The sequence below is a fragment of the Macaca fascicularis genome, chromosome 9 (assembly GCF_037993035.2).
Source record: "Macaca fascicularis isolate 582-1 chromosome 9, T2T-MFA8v1.1".
NCBI lineage: Eukaryota > Metazoa > Chordata > Mammalia > Primates > Cercopithecidae > Macaca > Macaca fascicularis.
In genome coordinates this window covers 111,691,506-111,705,405 of record NC_088383.1, presented here as the reverse complement: position 1 = coordinate 111,705,405, position 13,900 = coordinate 111,691,506, and the positions used below count along the sequence as shown (strand labels likewise).

Here is a 13,900-nt window from a genome sequence, read left to right as displayed (position 1 = left end):
TCCCGAGTAGCTGGGACTACAGGCGCTGCCACCTCGCCCGGCTATTTTTTGTATTTCTTAGTAGAGACGGGGTTTCACCATGTTAGCCAGGATGGTCTCGATCTCCTGACCTCGTGATCCGCCCATCTCGGCCTCCCAAAGTGCTGGGATTACAGGCTTGAGCCACCGCGCCCGGCCAATACTAATTCTTCTGTTGAGATAGTTCCCAAATAACTGGGTATTCATTAATCAACCTTGTAAATGTGTGAGAGTGAGGGAAGTTTTTGTTTTGTTTTGTCTGTTAACCTTTACAGTTGAAACAAGACAGTTATTCTAGCAAGCTGGCAAAAATACCAGTTGTCTGAAATTAGTTGAGAGTTCTTTAAACAGTTTTTTTGTTTTCCCAAGATGGAGTTTCACTCTTGTTACCCAGGCTGGAGTGCAGTGGCACAATCTCGGCTCACTGCAACCTCCACCTCCCAGGTTCAAGTGATTCTCCTGCCTCAGCCTCCCACATAGCTGGGATTACAGCCGTGCGCCACCACACCCGGCTAATTTTTGTATTTTTGGTAGAGACAGGGTTTCTCCATGTTTACCAGGCTGGTCTTGAACTCTTGACCTCAGATGATCCACCCACCTCAGCCTCCCAAAGTGCTGGGATTACAGGCGTGAGCCTCCACGCCCAGCCTAAACAGTTTTTTAATTAAAGCTTTTTAGCTTTAATCAAATTGAATATACGAGATACAGACGAGTAGAACTTAGCACTATGCCCAAAGGCTCTTCAGGTTTTTTCCCAGGCCATGTGAAAATGAACCCAAAGGAACAATTCACTTCTCATTTTTATTTACATTTTTCAATACCTACTTAATTGATTCAGGGGTAACTTTGACAAATTTGAAAGGACAGGAAGAAATACACAAGCCAAAACTAAGCTGCTTTTATATTTTAAGCCAGGAGATGAGGTGTACCTTGAACCCAAATACGGCTTCAAATGCAGGGCGCATGTCAACATGATTACATGATGTGATTTGTGTACCCAATTTTACATAGAGAAGTGAAGGACATTTTACCCAGGGTGGGTTTGCTGATAGGAGAGGCAAGGGGTGGAGTGGACTGATTTGAAGAAGCATGCTTAGATCTCGTTGCAACAGCCTGGACAACATGGAGAAACCCCATCTCTACAAAAAAGGAGTGAAATTAGCTGAATATGGTGGCATGTACCTGTAGTTCCAGCTACTTGGGTGGCTGAGGTAGGAGGATGGCTTGAGCCTAGGAGGTCAAGGCTGCAGTGAGTTGTGATCAAGACACTGCACTCCAGCCTGGGCAACAGAGTGAGACCCTGTCTCAAAAAAAAAAAAAAAGAAAGAAAAAGAAAAGAAAAAAAGTCAGCACAATGGTTCACACTTGTAATCCCAGCACTTTGGGAGGCCGAAGCAGGTGGATCACCTGAGGTCAGAAGTTTGAGACCAGCCTGGCCAATATGGTAATACCCCGTCTCTACAAAAAATTAGCCAGGTGTGGTGGTGCGTGCCTGTAATCCCAGCTACTCGGGAAGCTGAGGCAGGAGAATCACTTGAACCCAGGAGACAGAAGTTCCAGTAAGCCAAGATTGCACCACTGCACTCCAGTCTGGGCAACAAGAGCAAAACTCTGTCTCAAAAAAAAAAAAAGTTCAACTTTTAAATTAATTTTAAAATGTTTTTTAAGGCCAGTGGATCATGCCTGTAATCCCAGCACTTTGGCAGGCCGAGGCAGGTGGATCACCTGAGGTCAGGAGATCAAGACCATCCTGGCTACTAACATGGTGAAACCCTGTCTCTACTAAAAATACAAAAAATTAGCCGGGTGTGGTGGCATGTGCCTGTAGTCCCAGCTACTCTGGAGGCTGAGGCAGGAGAATCGCTTGAACCCAGGAGGCAGAGCTTGCAGTGAGCCGAGATTGTGCCACTGCACTCCAGCCTGGGTGACAGAGTGAGACTCCATCTCAAAAAAAAAAAAAAAGTTTTTTAAAAAGTTCTCGGCCGGGCGCGGTGGCTCAAGCCTGTAATCCCAGCACTTTGGGAGGCCGAGACGGGCGGATCACGAGGTCAGGAGATCGAGACCATCCTGGCTAACACGGTGAAACCCCGTCTCTACTAAAAAATACAAAAAACTAGCCGGGCGAGGTGGCGGGCGCCTGTAGTCCCAGCTACTCGGGAGACTGAGGCAGGAGAATGGCGTGAACCCGGGAGGCGGAGCTTGCAGTGAGCTGAGATCCGGCCAGTGCACTCCAGCCTGGGCGACAGAGCGAGACTCCGTCTCAAAAAAAAAAAAAAAAAAAGTTCTCATTGCAGAGTCCTTGGCCTGTATCCTGAATGACCACAGGTGGCCTTCCAAAGGTAGCAGTTCTCATGTTTATGTCCTTTTTTTTGAAACTGAGTTGAGAACCCTCCAGACTTCTGGAAACAACTCACCACCCTTCCATACCCTGATGATTTCTGGATTATCACTCTTGTGAAATATGAGCTTGGAGGTGGAGGGGGTCCTATGTAGTCATCTGCCTCTTGATCCATACAGTTCTCTTTGAAAGCCCACGTGTTTTAAGTAGCTAAAATGTGAATTTAATGAGAAAAAGATGGGCCTATCATTTAAGTACATATACAACCTCTCCTATAGTTTTTGTAAACAGAATCACATATAATTTAGACCCCAACCTGTAACCTAAATATCAGGGACCTTGCCAGATGGACCAATAAAGTTATCTTAGGATGTAGGTTTGATGAAATGTGAAGCATGTGCATGCATGTTTTAGAGATAGAGATTGATGAAACAGAATTATCGCTAAAGTAATTGTCATTTTCAGTTTAAATTTCATACACACACACACACACACACACGCATTGAAAGTTATTTGCAGGTAATCACTTTGGGTAAGTTTTGAATCTCAAGCCACTTCTTGTCTTCTCCCTTGAATGATGTTTCTCAAAATGTGTTCTATGAGCCAGGTGTGTTGGTTCATCGCTATAATTCTAGCACTCTGTTAGGCTGAGGCGGGAGGATCCCTTGAGCCAAGGAGTTCAAGACCAGCATGGCCAATATATCAAAACCCTGTCTCTACAAAAAAAATTTTTTTTTTCCAGAGAGAGTCTCGCTCTGTCACCCAGACTGGAGTGCAGTGGCATGATCTTGGCTCACTGCAACCTTTGCCTCCTGGGTTCAAGCAATTCTCCTGTCTCAGCCTCCTGAGTAGTTGGGACTACAGGTGCCCGCCACCATGTGTGGCTAATTTTTGAATTTTTAGTAGAGACAGGGTTTCACCATATTGGTCAGACTGATCTCGAACTCCTGACCTCAGGTGATCCGCCCACCTCAGCCTCCCAAAATGCTGTGATTACATAGGTGAGGCACCACACCTGGCCAAAAAAAATGTTTTTAATTAGCTGGGCATGGTGGCGATCACCTTAGGTCCCAGCTAGCTGATCAGGAGGCTAAGTTGAAAGCATCACTTGAGCCCAGGAGGCTGAGCCTGCAGTAAGCTGTGATCGCGCCACTACACTCCAGCCTGGGTGACAGAGTGAGATATTGTCTCAAAAAAAAAAAAAAATTTGGTCTGTGAATCATCTATAACAGAATCACTTCAGGAGTTTGTTAAAAATGTAGATTCCTGAGCCCTAGCTCAGACTTTCCAAAGTCAGCATCTCTGGATTGGGCCCAGGAATCTGCCAGGGGAATCTTATACAGGTTCAAGTTTGATAATCAGACTGGGCACGGTGGCTCACACCTGTAATCCCAGCACTTTGGGAGGCCAAGGCAGGCAGATCACTTGAGGCCAGGAGTTCAAAACCAGCCTGACCAGCATGGTGAAACTCCATCTCTACCAAAAATACAGAAATTAGCTGGGCATGGTGGTGTGCACCTGCAATCCCAGCTACTCAGGAGGCTGAGGCATGAGAATTGCTTGAACCCAGGAGGTGGAAGGTTGCAGTGAGTCTGGATTGCGCCACTGCACTCCAGCCTGGGCGACAGAGCAAGACCCTGTCTCAAAAAAAAAAAAAAAAAAAGAAAAGAAAAAAGTTTGAGAGTCACTACTCTTGAAAGTTGCTAGCTGATCAGCTTAACTGTTATGTTTTTTCTGATTAGAAGTACATGGTTGGCTGGGTTTGGTGGCTCACGCCTGTAATCCCAGCACTTTGGGAGGCCGAGGCGGGTGGATCACCTGAGGTGTGCAGTCCTAGACCAGCCTGCCCAACATGGCAAAACCCTGTCTCTACTAAAAATACAAAAGTTAGCTGGGTGTGGTGGTACATGCCTGTAGTCCCAGCTACTCAGGAGGCTGAGGCAGGAGAATCACTTGAACCTGGGAGGCGAAGGTTGCAGTGAGCTGAGATCATGCCACTGCACTCCAGCCTGGGTGACAAAGCAAGACTCTGTCTCAAAAAAAAAAAAAAAAAAAAAAAAAGGAAAAAGAGAAAAAGGTAGTATATGGTTATATATCATAGATTTATAGATTTTAACCTTCCCTCCCTCTCCCTTCTCAAAATCCAGGAACTAGCGGAATTATTGGAGGAAGAAAAACTAAGTTGTGTGCCAGTGCTCATCTTTGCTAATAAGCAGGATTTGCTCACAGCAGCTCCTGCCTCTGAAATTGCAGAAGGACTGAACCTGCATACCATCCGCGACCGAGTCTGGCAGATCCAGTCTTGCTCAGCTCTCACAGGAGAGGGCGTTCAGGTAAGATTACAGGAAGCCTTGGCCACCTGGCAACATGACAGCTAACTGAGGTGGTCTGTCTCATTGGTTGCGCTGATCTTGATGGGCAGATGAGCCATTCCAAGACAGGAAGGGCATGGAGGAATTTGGTTCTTTTCTGCTTAGCAACCAATCAGAAATCATGAGGTGCTCCAAGAGCGCCCCAGGTAAGCCACCCTACATGTGCAGCAAGCTTCCCCATTGGGAGGGATGTGAGAACAGAAGACTGAGGATTGTCTCTAACTCTAGGATTCTTTGATGATTGATTGGATTGGGACTTTGTGTTGTGTCTAATATTACGGATGCTAACTGCCTGTCCTTCCAAGGTGATAGCCACCAACAATCATACACGTCCTAGTCATCCTAGAAGTGTTTTTGTTTCTTCTGTTGGTTATCTCCCCCGGCCCTAGGGTTGGTGTCTGTTTCCTGCTACTTCAGGTTGTTTTCCCACTGGGAGGCTTCTACTGACAGAAAGCCCCTGCTTTGTACTGAGGAACTGTGTATCAGAAAAGCAGGCTCCCCCTAATTTTTTTTTTTTTTTTTGAGACAGAGTTTCATTCTCATTGCCCAGGTTGGAGTGCGGTGGCGCAATCTCGGCTCACTGCAACGTCCTCCTCCCGGCTTCAAGCAATTCTCCTGCCTCAGCCTTGCAGGTAGCTGGGATTACAGGCATGCACCACCACACCCACCTGATTTTTTATATTTTTAGTAAAAACAGGATTTCGCCATGTTGGCCAGGCTGGTCTTGAATTCCTGACCCCAAGTGATCTGCCTGCCTCAGCCTCCCAAAGTGCTGGGATTACAGGCATGAGCCACCCTGCCCAGCCCTGGCTGCTTTTTAAAACACCAAGGCTGAGTGCGGTGGCTCATGCCTGTAATCCCAGCACTTTGGGAGGCCGAGGCAGGTGGATCACCTGAGGTCAGGGGTTCAAGACCAGCCTGGCCAACATGGCAAAACCGTGTCTCTACTAAAAAAACAAAAAAAATCAGCTGGGCATGGTGGTGCACACCTGTAATCCCAGTTAGTCGGGAGGCTGAGGCAGGAGAATCGCTTGAACCTGGGAGATGGAGGTTGCAGTGAGCCGAGGTCAAGATCGCACTACTGCACTCCAGCCTGGGCGACAGCATGACTGTGTCTCAAAATAAATAAATAAATAAAAATAAACAATCAAAATTTGTCTAACATGTTTTACTCTGATTGCACACAGGATGGAAGTCATAGGCCTAAGGTTATGTTGATGAAGATGAGACCCATGAAAAGATAGTAATTTTCTTGTGTTTCTGCAAACCACTTCAGCATGAGCCTGTCTGAAGGGTTTAGAACACAAATTTAGAAAGCTGAGAGCATCTTGAGGTTGGGGGCTATTATGAAGGTGGGGCTGAAGAAAAGCAATACAGTTTGTGTGCATACTTGTAAGAAAGTGCGAGTACAACTCTGGAATCTTTCTTTTGCTTGACCAGAGTGTTGAAGAAAAAGCAAAGCAAGAATTAACAGTAAGGCTCTTGTATCTTCTGCCAGCCTTAGGGATGTGAAAAAGGAAGACTAGAGTAATCTAGAATCAATATTTAGAGCCATGGCATTTAAAGTCAAGGACACTGCTTCAGAGAAGCCTGGAGGTAGAGAGGGAGCTCCTGTCATTTTCTTCCCAACCCCCCGACCTCCCCCAACTCCCATCAGGTGGAGATTAAAGGATAGAGCTCCATGCTCCTGGCTGTGTAACCACTGTAGACACTCAGTGCCCTTCACAGGATCTTTAGGCCACAAAAGAGGCAGCAAGCTACTAGGCAGTTAGAGGGTGGAGTTGGGGACAGGCAGGGGAATGCTGCAAAATAAACCAGTTTGAGTGAGTAATGTGAGATTATTATATATGATTTGATTTTGATAAGAAAGTTCTTCCCAGATTGGGGCCTTCAGCAACCAAGTTCACAGGAAATGATATCAAGAGAGATCCAACAAAAAACTATGAGTAAAAAATAAAAAATGATTTTTGTATGGAGGAGAAATAGTTTGAAGGTCACTTAATTAGTTTAGTAGATAGTACCATGGTGTATAGAATTGGGTAGTTAAGACTGGGATTTCAAGGTTAATGAGATTAGATTATGGTTAATAGAATGATATAAATTTAGAGAATTTAACCATTATTTGAAGTGGGTTATTTAATAAAAATGTTAATTAAGAAGGGAATCTGCTGTCTATTGTCCTTTCGTGGTAACCTTTGGGGACCAGAGAAAGGTCGTGGAGTTTGGCTGCGGAAATACTTCTCATTGTGAGCCCCTGGTTGACCATATGCCTCCCTTAGGTGGTGCCTCCGACCCAAGCTCTTGTCCACACACCAGCTTCCTGGTTTTTGCCTTAAAAAGAGTCACTTAAGTGGAATTCCTTTCCAGCATTGCTTAGTTGAAGTACAGGCCTTTAGTGATTTTTATTTATTAGGGCTAAAAATATTCTAAAATTGAAAGACTTTACTAGAAAAATATCATTAAGATCTAATGGTTTGAGGTTCACTTTCAAACATGAAAACTGTGCAATAATTACTGAAATGCCCTAAATTCCTATTTTTTTTCCTCCTCATCCCACCCCACCCCACCTCCCCAAAAGCTGGCCCAAATGATTAGGCTCTAAATAGGCAAATCAGGTGACATCTGATTCTAACGACTCTGAAAGAAAATATACAAAGGTTTAAAAATAACCAAAAAGACCTGGAATGTCTGTTGCAGTTTCAAGTGTTTAAAGACAGACACATACATTGTACGTGTTTAATCAAAACATATTTGAGAGACCTGTCTTGTACTGCTAAATAATAGCCTCACGGGGGCGAGTTAGGGAAACAGCCACGGAGCTGCTAGATGGCGAGCCACGCCCCTCTGTGGATGAAGTAGGGCAGGTACATCACTTCTCATTAGTGGAGTAGCTTAAACACATGATTTGGGACTATGAAAGTTAGTGATTCTGGCTGGGCGCGGCGGCTCATGCCTGTAATCCCAACACTTTGGGAGGCCGAGGCGAGCGGATCACGAGGTCAGGAGATCGAGACCATCCTGGCTAACACGGTGAAACCCCGTCTCTACTAAAAATACAGAAAAATTAGCCGGGTAAGGTGGCAGGCACCTGTATTCCCAGCTACTCAGGAGGCTGAGGCAGGAGAATGGCGTGAACCCAGGAGGCGGAGCTTGCAGTGAGCCGAGATCGCGTCACTGCACTCCAGCCTGGGCGACAGAGCGAGACTCCACCTCAGAAAAAAAAAAAGAAAAAAGAAAAGAAAGTTAGTGATTCCTGGGATGGGTTTCAGGGTCCCATTCCACCTGGTGTCCTGAAGGCAGTACATACGAAGCCGTTACAGGGGTGGGAAATACCACGTGTTGTTCACCAGCCCCTGCTTCAGGTGTGGAAACTGACTTCTGAGAGAGGATGGACCCGGGGTTTCTTTTCCTGATTGGCGCTGACTGCGAAGCCAGCCCATCATATAATTAAAGCAGGTTTTCGTGGGAGACCATCAGGAGCAGAGAGTAGGTAAAGGGCACGAGAAGTGGAAGGAGATCCTCAATCTCAGAAACTCTGCCCTGCCAGGAGGCCCACTGTCCAGCGGAGTGATGAGGAGAGACCTAGTTATGTCAAGTGGATGAAAGTGGAAAGAGGAGAAGCTGAAACATATCTGGGAGGGAGAACCAAAACCTTCCTCAGCTAGACTCCATTATCAACATGGAGGAAGTGTCACTCTGCACCCTCGAGGTCAGGCCCAGGTTGCCAAGGCCCCTCCTAGGATGAAATATTCGCACTGGGACTCTCAGTCTTTTTTTTTCCCCCTTTGGTGTCTAGAAAATAGTGAACAAAGGATCTGGCTTAGAGCCAGAGAAAGGTATCGAAAAATCCATCCCTCCTCCACCCGCAGACCTGAATTTGAACCCCAAACCACAGCTCTTCCTGCTGTTATAGTTTCAGGCATTTGAAGACAGTTTCTCTCTAAAATACTGCGAGTGTGCATGTGTGTGTGTGGTGTGTAATTAAAATGATACTGGCTTTGAATTTCCTCTTAAAGCAGAGATCCGAAGTTTTAACCTGACCTCTGGCCATGGTCACCACAGAGACTTGCCTCCTCCCATAGCCTTGAGCCAGCAGATCGTGCCCTGGGTGTTGCTCTCCAGGCCACCCCCTCATGCTCACCTTTTCTTGTAATGTCTGCCCGACGTCCCTCTCCTCCTCCTGAAGACAGGAGCCATGAGCAGGTCACATAGGCTTTCAGCTGCCTTGTGTCCACAGAAGGGGCCATGAGTAGTCCGAGCACCGAGCTGTAATCCATCCCCGAGTCAGCCTCCGGAGGAACACTAAATGCTCACTCTCCCATTTCTTGGTTTTGCTTCATTTTCCTTGATTTGGAGGACTTCTCCCTAATATGCCACAGAATTTTATTTTATTTTTTTTTTTTGAGATGGAGTTTTGCTCTTCTTGCCCAGGCTAGAGTGCAATGGCACAACCTTGGCTCACTGCAACCTCCACCTTCTGGGTTCAAGTGATTCTCCTGCCTCAGCCTCCTGAGTAGCTGGGATAACAGACGCCCGCCACCACGCCTGGCTAATTTTTTGTATTTTTTTTTTTTTTAGTAGCAACGAGTTTTCACCATGTTGGCCAGGCTGGTCTCGAACTCCTGACCTCAGGTGATCCGCCTGCCTCGGCCTCCCAAAGTGCTGGGGTTACAGGTGTGAGCCACCACGCCTGGCCCCAATATTTTGAAAAACAACATTTACCACTTTTTTCTAGGCCTGGCATCAGTTGTTATTGACTCCAGGTATATATGGAACTGCTTATTACCTGTGAGTCAGACCTCAGGTTTATTTTTAAATTTTCAAACCTTTCTGGAGACTAAGAAAGCAGTCTCAGGACATTCGATTTTGCTACCTCTCTGGTGCAATACCGTTTGTCACCAGAAAAAAAAACAGCGAGCCATATTTGATGTACGCAGCATCCAACTGCTCCTTGACCGTGGGGGCCTGATGGCACAATGGGGTAGGCTGCATTGCTCAGCAAGGATCTGAGCACCTCGTCATCTTAAAGCAGTTACTGCTGTGACCACGTAACCAGCATGGCTCTAAAAACCAGGCCCACCCAGCCATGGCTGCCACCGCTTCCTTCCAACTACTGAGCGGTGATGGATGCAATGTACAGAGATCAAATTTAAGAGAGCAGCGTAGTCAGAGACCACTCTTCCCTTGGAAAGAAGCAGTACACCTTAACTTCTGGGATGCAGAGCTCTGGGAGGAGTGAGTTTCCCCCATATGCTTAGGGGCGGCCTGCTGTTTCTCCCAGTGGTTATAGGAGAGAATAATATTGTGACATTGGGAACTGTATTTCCTCTCTAGGAGGCCAAACAAAGCTCAGTATTTGAAATTCCATGTCTCTCTTTAGTCTCTGTTATTGAACTGAAGGTAATCAATTCAAATTCAGTTTCAGCAAGATTGGTCAGGGGAGGGTCCGGGGAAGGTAGGAAGGGAGGACTATTCATACCGTAAGATTGTCATCCCCATAATGAAGATCAAATGTGCAGAAAATTGGTCAAACCAGGTTTTAACAATAAAAGTTCAACCATTAGCCGGGCGCGGTGGCTCACGCCTGTAATCCCAGCACTTTGGGAGGCCGAGGCGGGCGGATCACGAAGTCAGGAGATCGAGATCACAGTGAAACCCCGTCTCTACTAAAAATACAAAAAATTAGCCGGGCACGGTGGTGGGCGCCTATAGTCCCAGCTACTCGGGAGGCTGAGCCAGGAGAATGGCGTGAACCCGGGAGGTGGAGCTTGCAGTGAGCCGAGATCGCGCCACTGCACTCCAGCCTGGGCGACAGAACTAGACTCCGTCTCAAAAAAAAAAAAAAAGTTCAACCATTAAACAAACCTATGAGTTCACTTCCTTCTTTAGAAGCAGAGCAGTAACCTACTTCAAGTAAATGATCACCTTTTCTCAGTTGTCTGTTTAAAAAAAAAAAAAAAAAAGCTGGGCACCGTGACTCACACTTATAATCCCAGCACTTTGGGAGACCAAGGTGGGTAGATCATGAGGTCAGGAGATTGAGACGATCCTGGCTAACACGGTGAAACCCTGTCTCTACTAAAATTACAAATAAATTAGTCAGGCATGGTGGTGGGCGCCTGTAGTCCCAGCTACTCGGGAGGCTGAGGGAGAATGGCGTGAACCCGGGAGGCAGAGCTTGCAGTGAGCTGAGATCATGCCACTGCACTCCAGCCTGGGCGACAGAGCAAGACTCCGTCTCAAAAAAAAACAAAAAAAAACCTTCCTTGCCAGATGAAAGCAAGAGTAGTGTGGAACATTTATTTAAACATGAGAAGCAGAAGGTTCCTCCTCTTGCAAGTATGTTGTCCCTAAATGTAGCATTTCCACTGGAGGTGGTGGTCTGGGTGGATGGTTAATATGTGAGGATTGTGCAGCCAGGTAGATAGCCAGGCCTCTGCACACACAGATACCCACAGCCCAGGAATCTTGAGAACTGAATGGCCCATAGCAGCCTCTGGCACTATCAGAGCTGCAGGGAGGCTTGGCTGGGGCTACTCCAGTCTCAGGCCCCTGCGTTCAGCGGAAGTCATGAGGAGGATAAAACTAGAATTCCTCCCTTTCCTGTCTTCAGGGTGCTTCCCAGCTCCTCTCTAAGCTTGGGGCAGAGCCCTTCACCTGGCAGGTACCCACATCCATGGAGAACTGGTAAGCAGCTTTGGAGCACCATGCTGGGCACCACAGCTTGCCCTTGCCCTGCTCTGTCCTGTGCCTTCATCTCCTCAGCTGTGATAGAGAAATAACACTAGTACCTACTTCACAGGCTTCTACAAGGATTGACTTAAAAGATGTGAATTAAGTGGGCTGTGGGCTAGACATCATGTTAGGTTCTGGGAATATAACCTCCAGCAAGTCTGATGGGAGCCTCCCCTGGGCGAGCTTGCGCACCACCATTGCCTTTCCTTTCCAGGAGGCAGCTTGACAAAGCTTGCCCCAATGTGATTGACAAAGCTTGCCCCAGCTAGATCCATGGCCACGTGATTGAGGAGGTACCACTGTTGGCCAATGCCTCCCCTTCCCTCCCCTCCCACTTCCAGCCCAGTTCTCTTCTGGCTAGCACAAGAAAGATGCCACTCCCCAAACCCTAGCCGCTTCAGATTAGAGGGGCCTGTGTTTACACTCCCTGTGCTTCCCACACTCAGGGTTGCAGCGGCAGCGGCAGCCGCAGGGGCCCAGGCTGGGGGTCAGCTGGCGGGGACTGGCCTCCACGCGCCCTCTGTTGGCAGGACAGTGGCTGGAAGGACTTCACCATGGCTGGTCCTCACAGGCATCTGGAGACACCAGACACTGCCCCTCAGCAGGGCTCTGCCGTTTGAACCCTCCTTTGCCTCCATAACAGAGACCCGGTATAAAACCACCCCGCACCCTCCACCTTCTGCTTTGGGCTCCTGCAGCTGAGTAAATATTTTTCCTATCTCTTTGCCTGCATTCATGTTCAGTTACATGCAATAATCTCTCCTTAATCAGCCGTAAAGCAAGAAAAAGGCAAAGCGCTGTTCACATAGTGTGGGCACACTGTCCTTGATTTCTCTGAGAAGATGGTTTGATTGCGAGCCTCCATAGTGCCCACCTTGGAGTGCTTGTGCGAGCCCCTGAAGGTGGAAAGTGCCGTGTAAGTGCCGATCTATTCAGCTTCCCAGCCGAGAGAAGATGCGTATCTTATTCATCCCTCTTTTATTTGTAAAATCTTTTTGTCTCTTGGCAGGTGATCTTTTTTTTTTCCTGGAAACCAATTAGCTACTAAAATTAAACATGCTTCTCTTTAAATTAATCCTTTTCATAAAATGGTCTTAAAATTGCCCTTAGCTTCTCAGAGTTAGTAGCTGACCCCGTTGTAATTAGAGATGCGTTTGGATTCCCCCTTTCTCCCACCTCAGCATTCCTCTGCCCTTCCCCCTGCTGCCGCCAGGTGCTGTCCACCTTCGGGCTTTCTGCACCGCGGCCTCATCTTGGCAAAGGTCAGAGGTCGGCTCTGGGACAGCCGTCAGATTATCTGGTTCTGCTGCCCAAGTGCACTGACAGCAACTGGCGGAGTTGTAATCACTGTAAATTCAGGTGACGGTCAGATGCGCTGGGGGAGAGGATGCCTGCTGGTTGTTTTGCAGTGATGTATTGTTTATGGGATTAATGTTCCGAATGGCCAAGGGTGTCAGCTGATATTTATTACTGTAAGCTGTCTCAGCTGTTCAGGTTCAGCAGCTAGATCCATGGCCACAGGAAATGTGGGACTCGGTGGCGTGTCCAGTATGGCTGATGTGTGCAGATGTAGCTGGGACCTCTGTGAGCCTCTGTTACGGATGCAAGGGGAAGGACTCGTGGCAGCAGCTGCCTTGGATTTTTGTTCTGGGCTTCTGAGGAAACTCTACACACTCTTGAAGGTTGGGGAGACTCTAGGGAAGGGCAGTGTCCAGGGCTAGCTCCAAAGGGGGTTGGGAAGGAGTTCACCTCTGACAGGCCTGGCATCCATAGGAATTGTGCCGCCTGCCAGGTGGCTGTAGGCATTGTGTGGTTTTTACCTGGGTCCCTCTGCAGCCTTCTAAGAGAGGGCGCTTTCAAGGTCATTGTGCCTTTAAGGGAACCTTCTCCCCAGTCCCTCTGGATGCTGGTGCTTAAAGCTATAAGAAGCGGGCCAGACCCTTTTAAACCTATCTGAAGTGCTGCAGGAAGAGAAGTAAATGCACATCGCCCTGGTGTGTGACTCTCAACACTCACTGCAGTGGGTTTGTTTTTCCAAAAAGAAATTTAATTTAACCCAAGTGTACACTGTCACACTGTAAACACACTGGGGCACCAGAAGGGTGGCTTATTGAATTTAATGCCCTAGCAAAGGTCAGCTTTTAGAAAAAGCCAAAAATGGCTGGAATCGTTCCTGATAGCTCCTCAGTCAGGCTTTGGATGCAGGCAGATGTGTTTATTTTTTCAGAGGGAGTTCCTGAGGACCCATCTCAAGTTCAGGCGCTGGGCATTCCCCCTCCCGTCTCCCTCTTGTGCTCTCAGAGACCTCCCTCCTCCTCCTCCTCCTGGGAGGTCACTATCCTTGGTCACCGAGGTGGGCCCCTGAACCAAGCAAACTCCTTAAAGCTGGCGGTCTGGGAGGGAGGGCCTGGGACCCCCCCCCCGCCCACCCCTCCAG

General features: G+C 47.6%; 1 protein-coding gene across 3 annotated transcripts in view; it reads left to right on the top strand.

Moving 5' to 3' along the window:
- Positions 1 to 13,900, top strand: part of ARL3 (ARF like GTPase 3) — a 65,700-nt gene that overhangs the window by 32,196 nt on the left and 19,604 nt on the right. For all 3 annotated transcript variants that reach the window (XM_074002633.1, XM_005566317.5, XM_065520177.2), the window contains exon 5: positions 4,504 to 4,689. In XM_074002633.1, the coding sequence (XP_073858734.1) occupies positions 4,504 to 4,689 (186 nt within the window). The remainder of the gene's footprint in view (positions 1 to 4,503; positions 4,690 to 13,900) is intronic.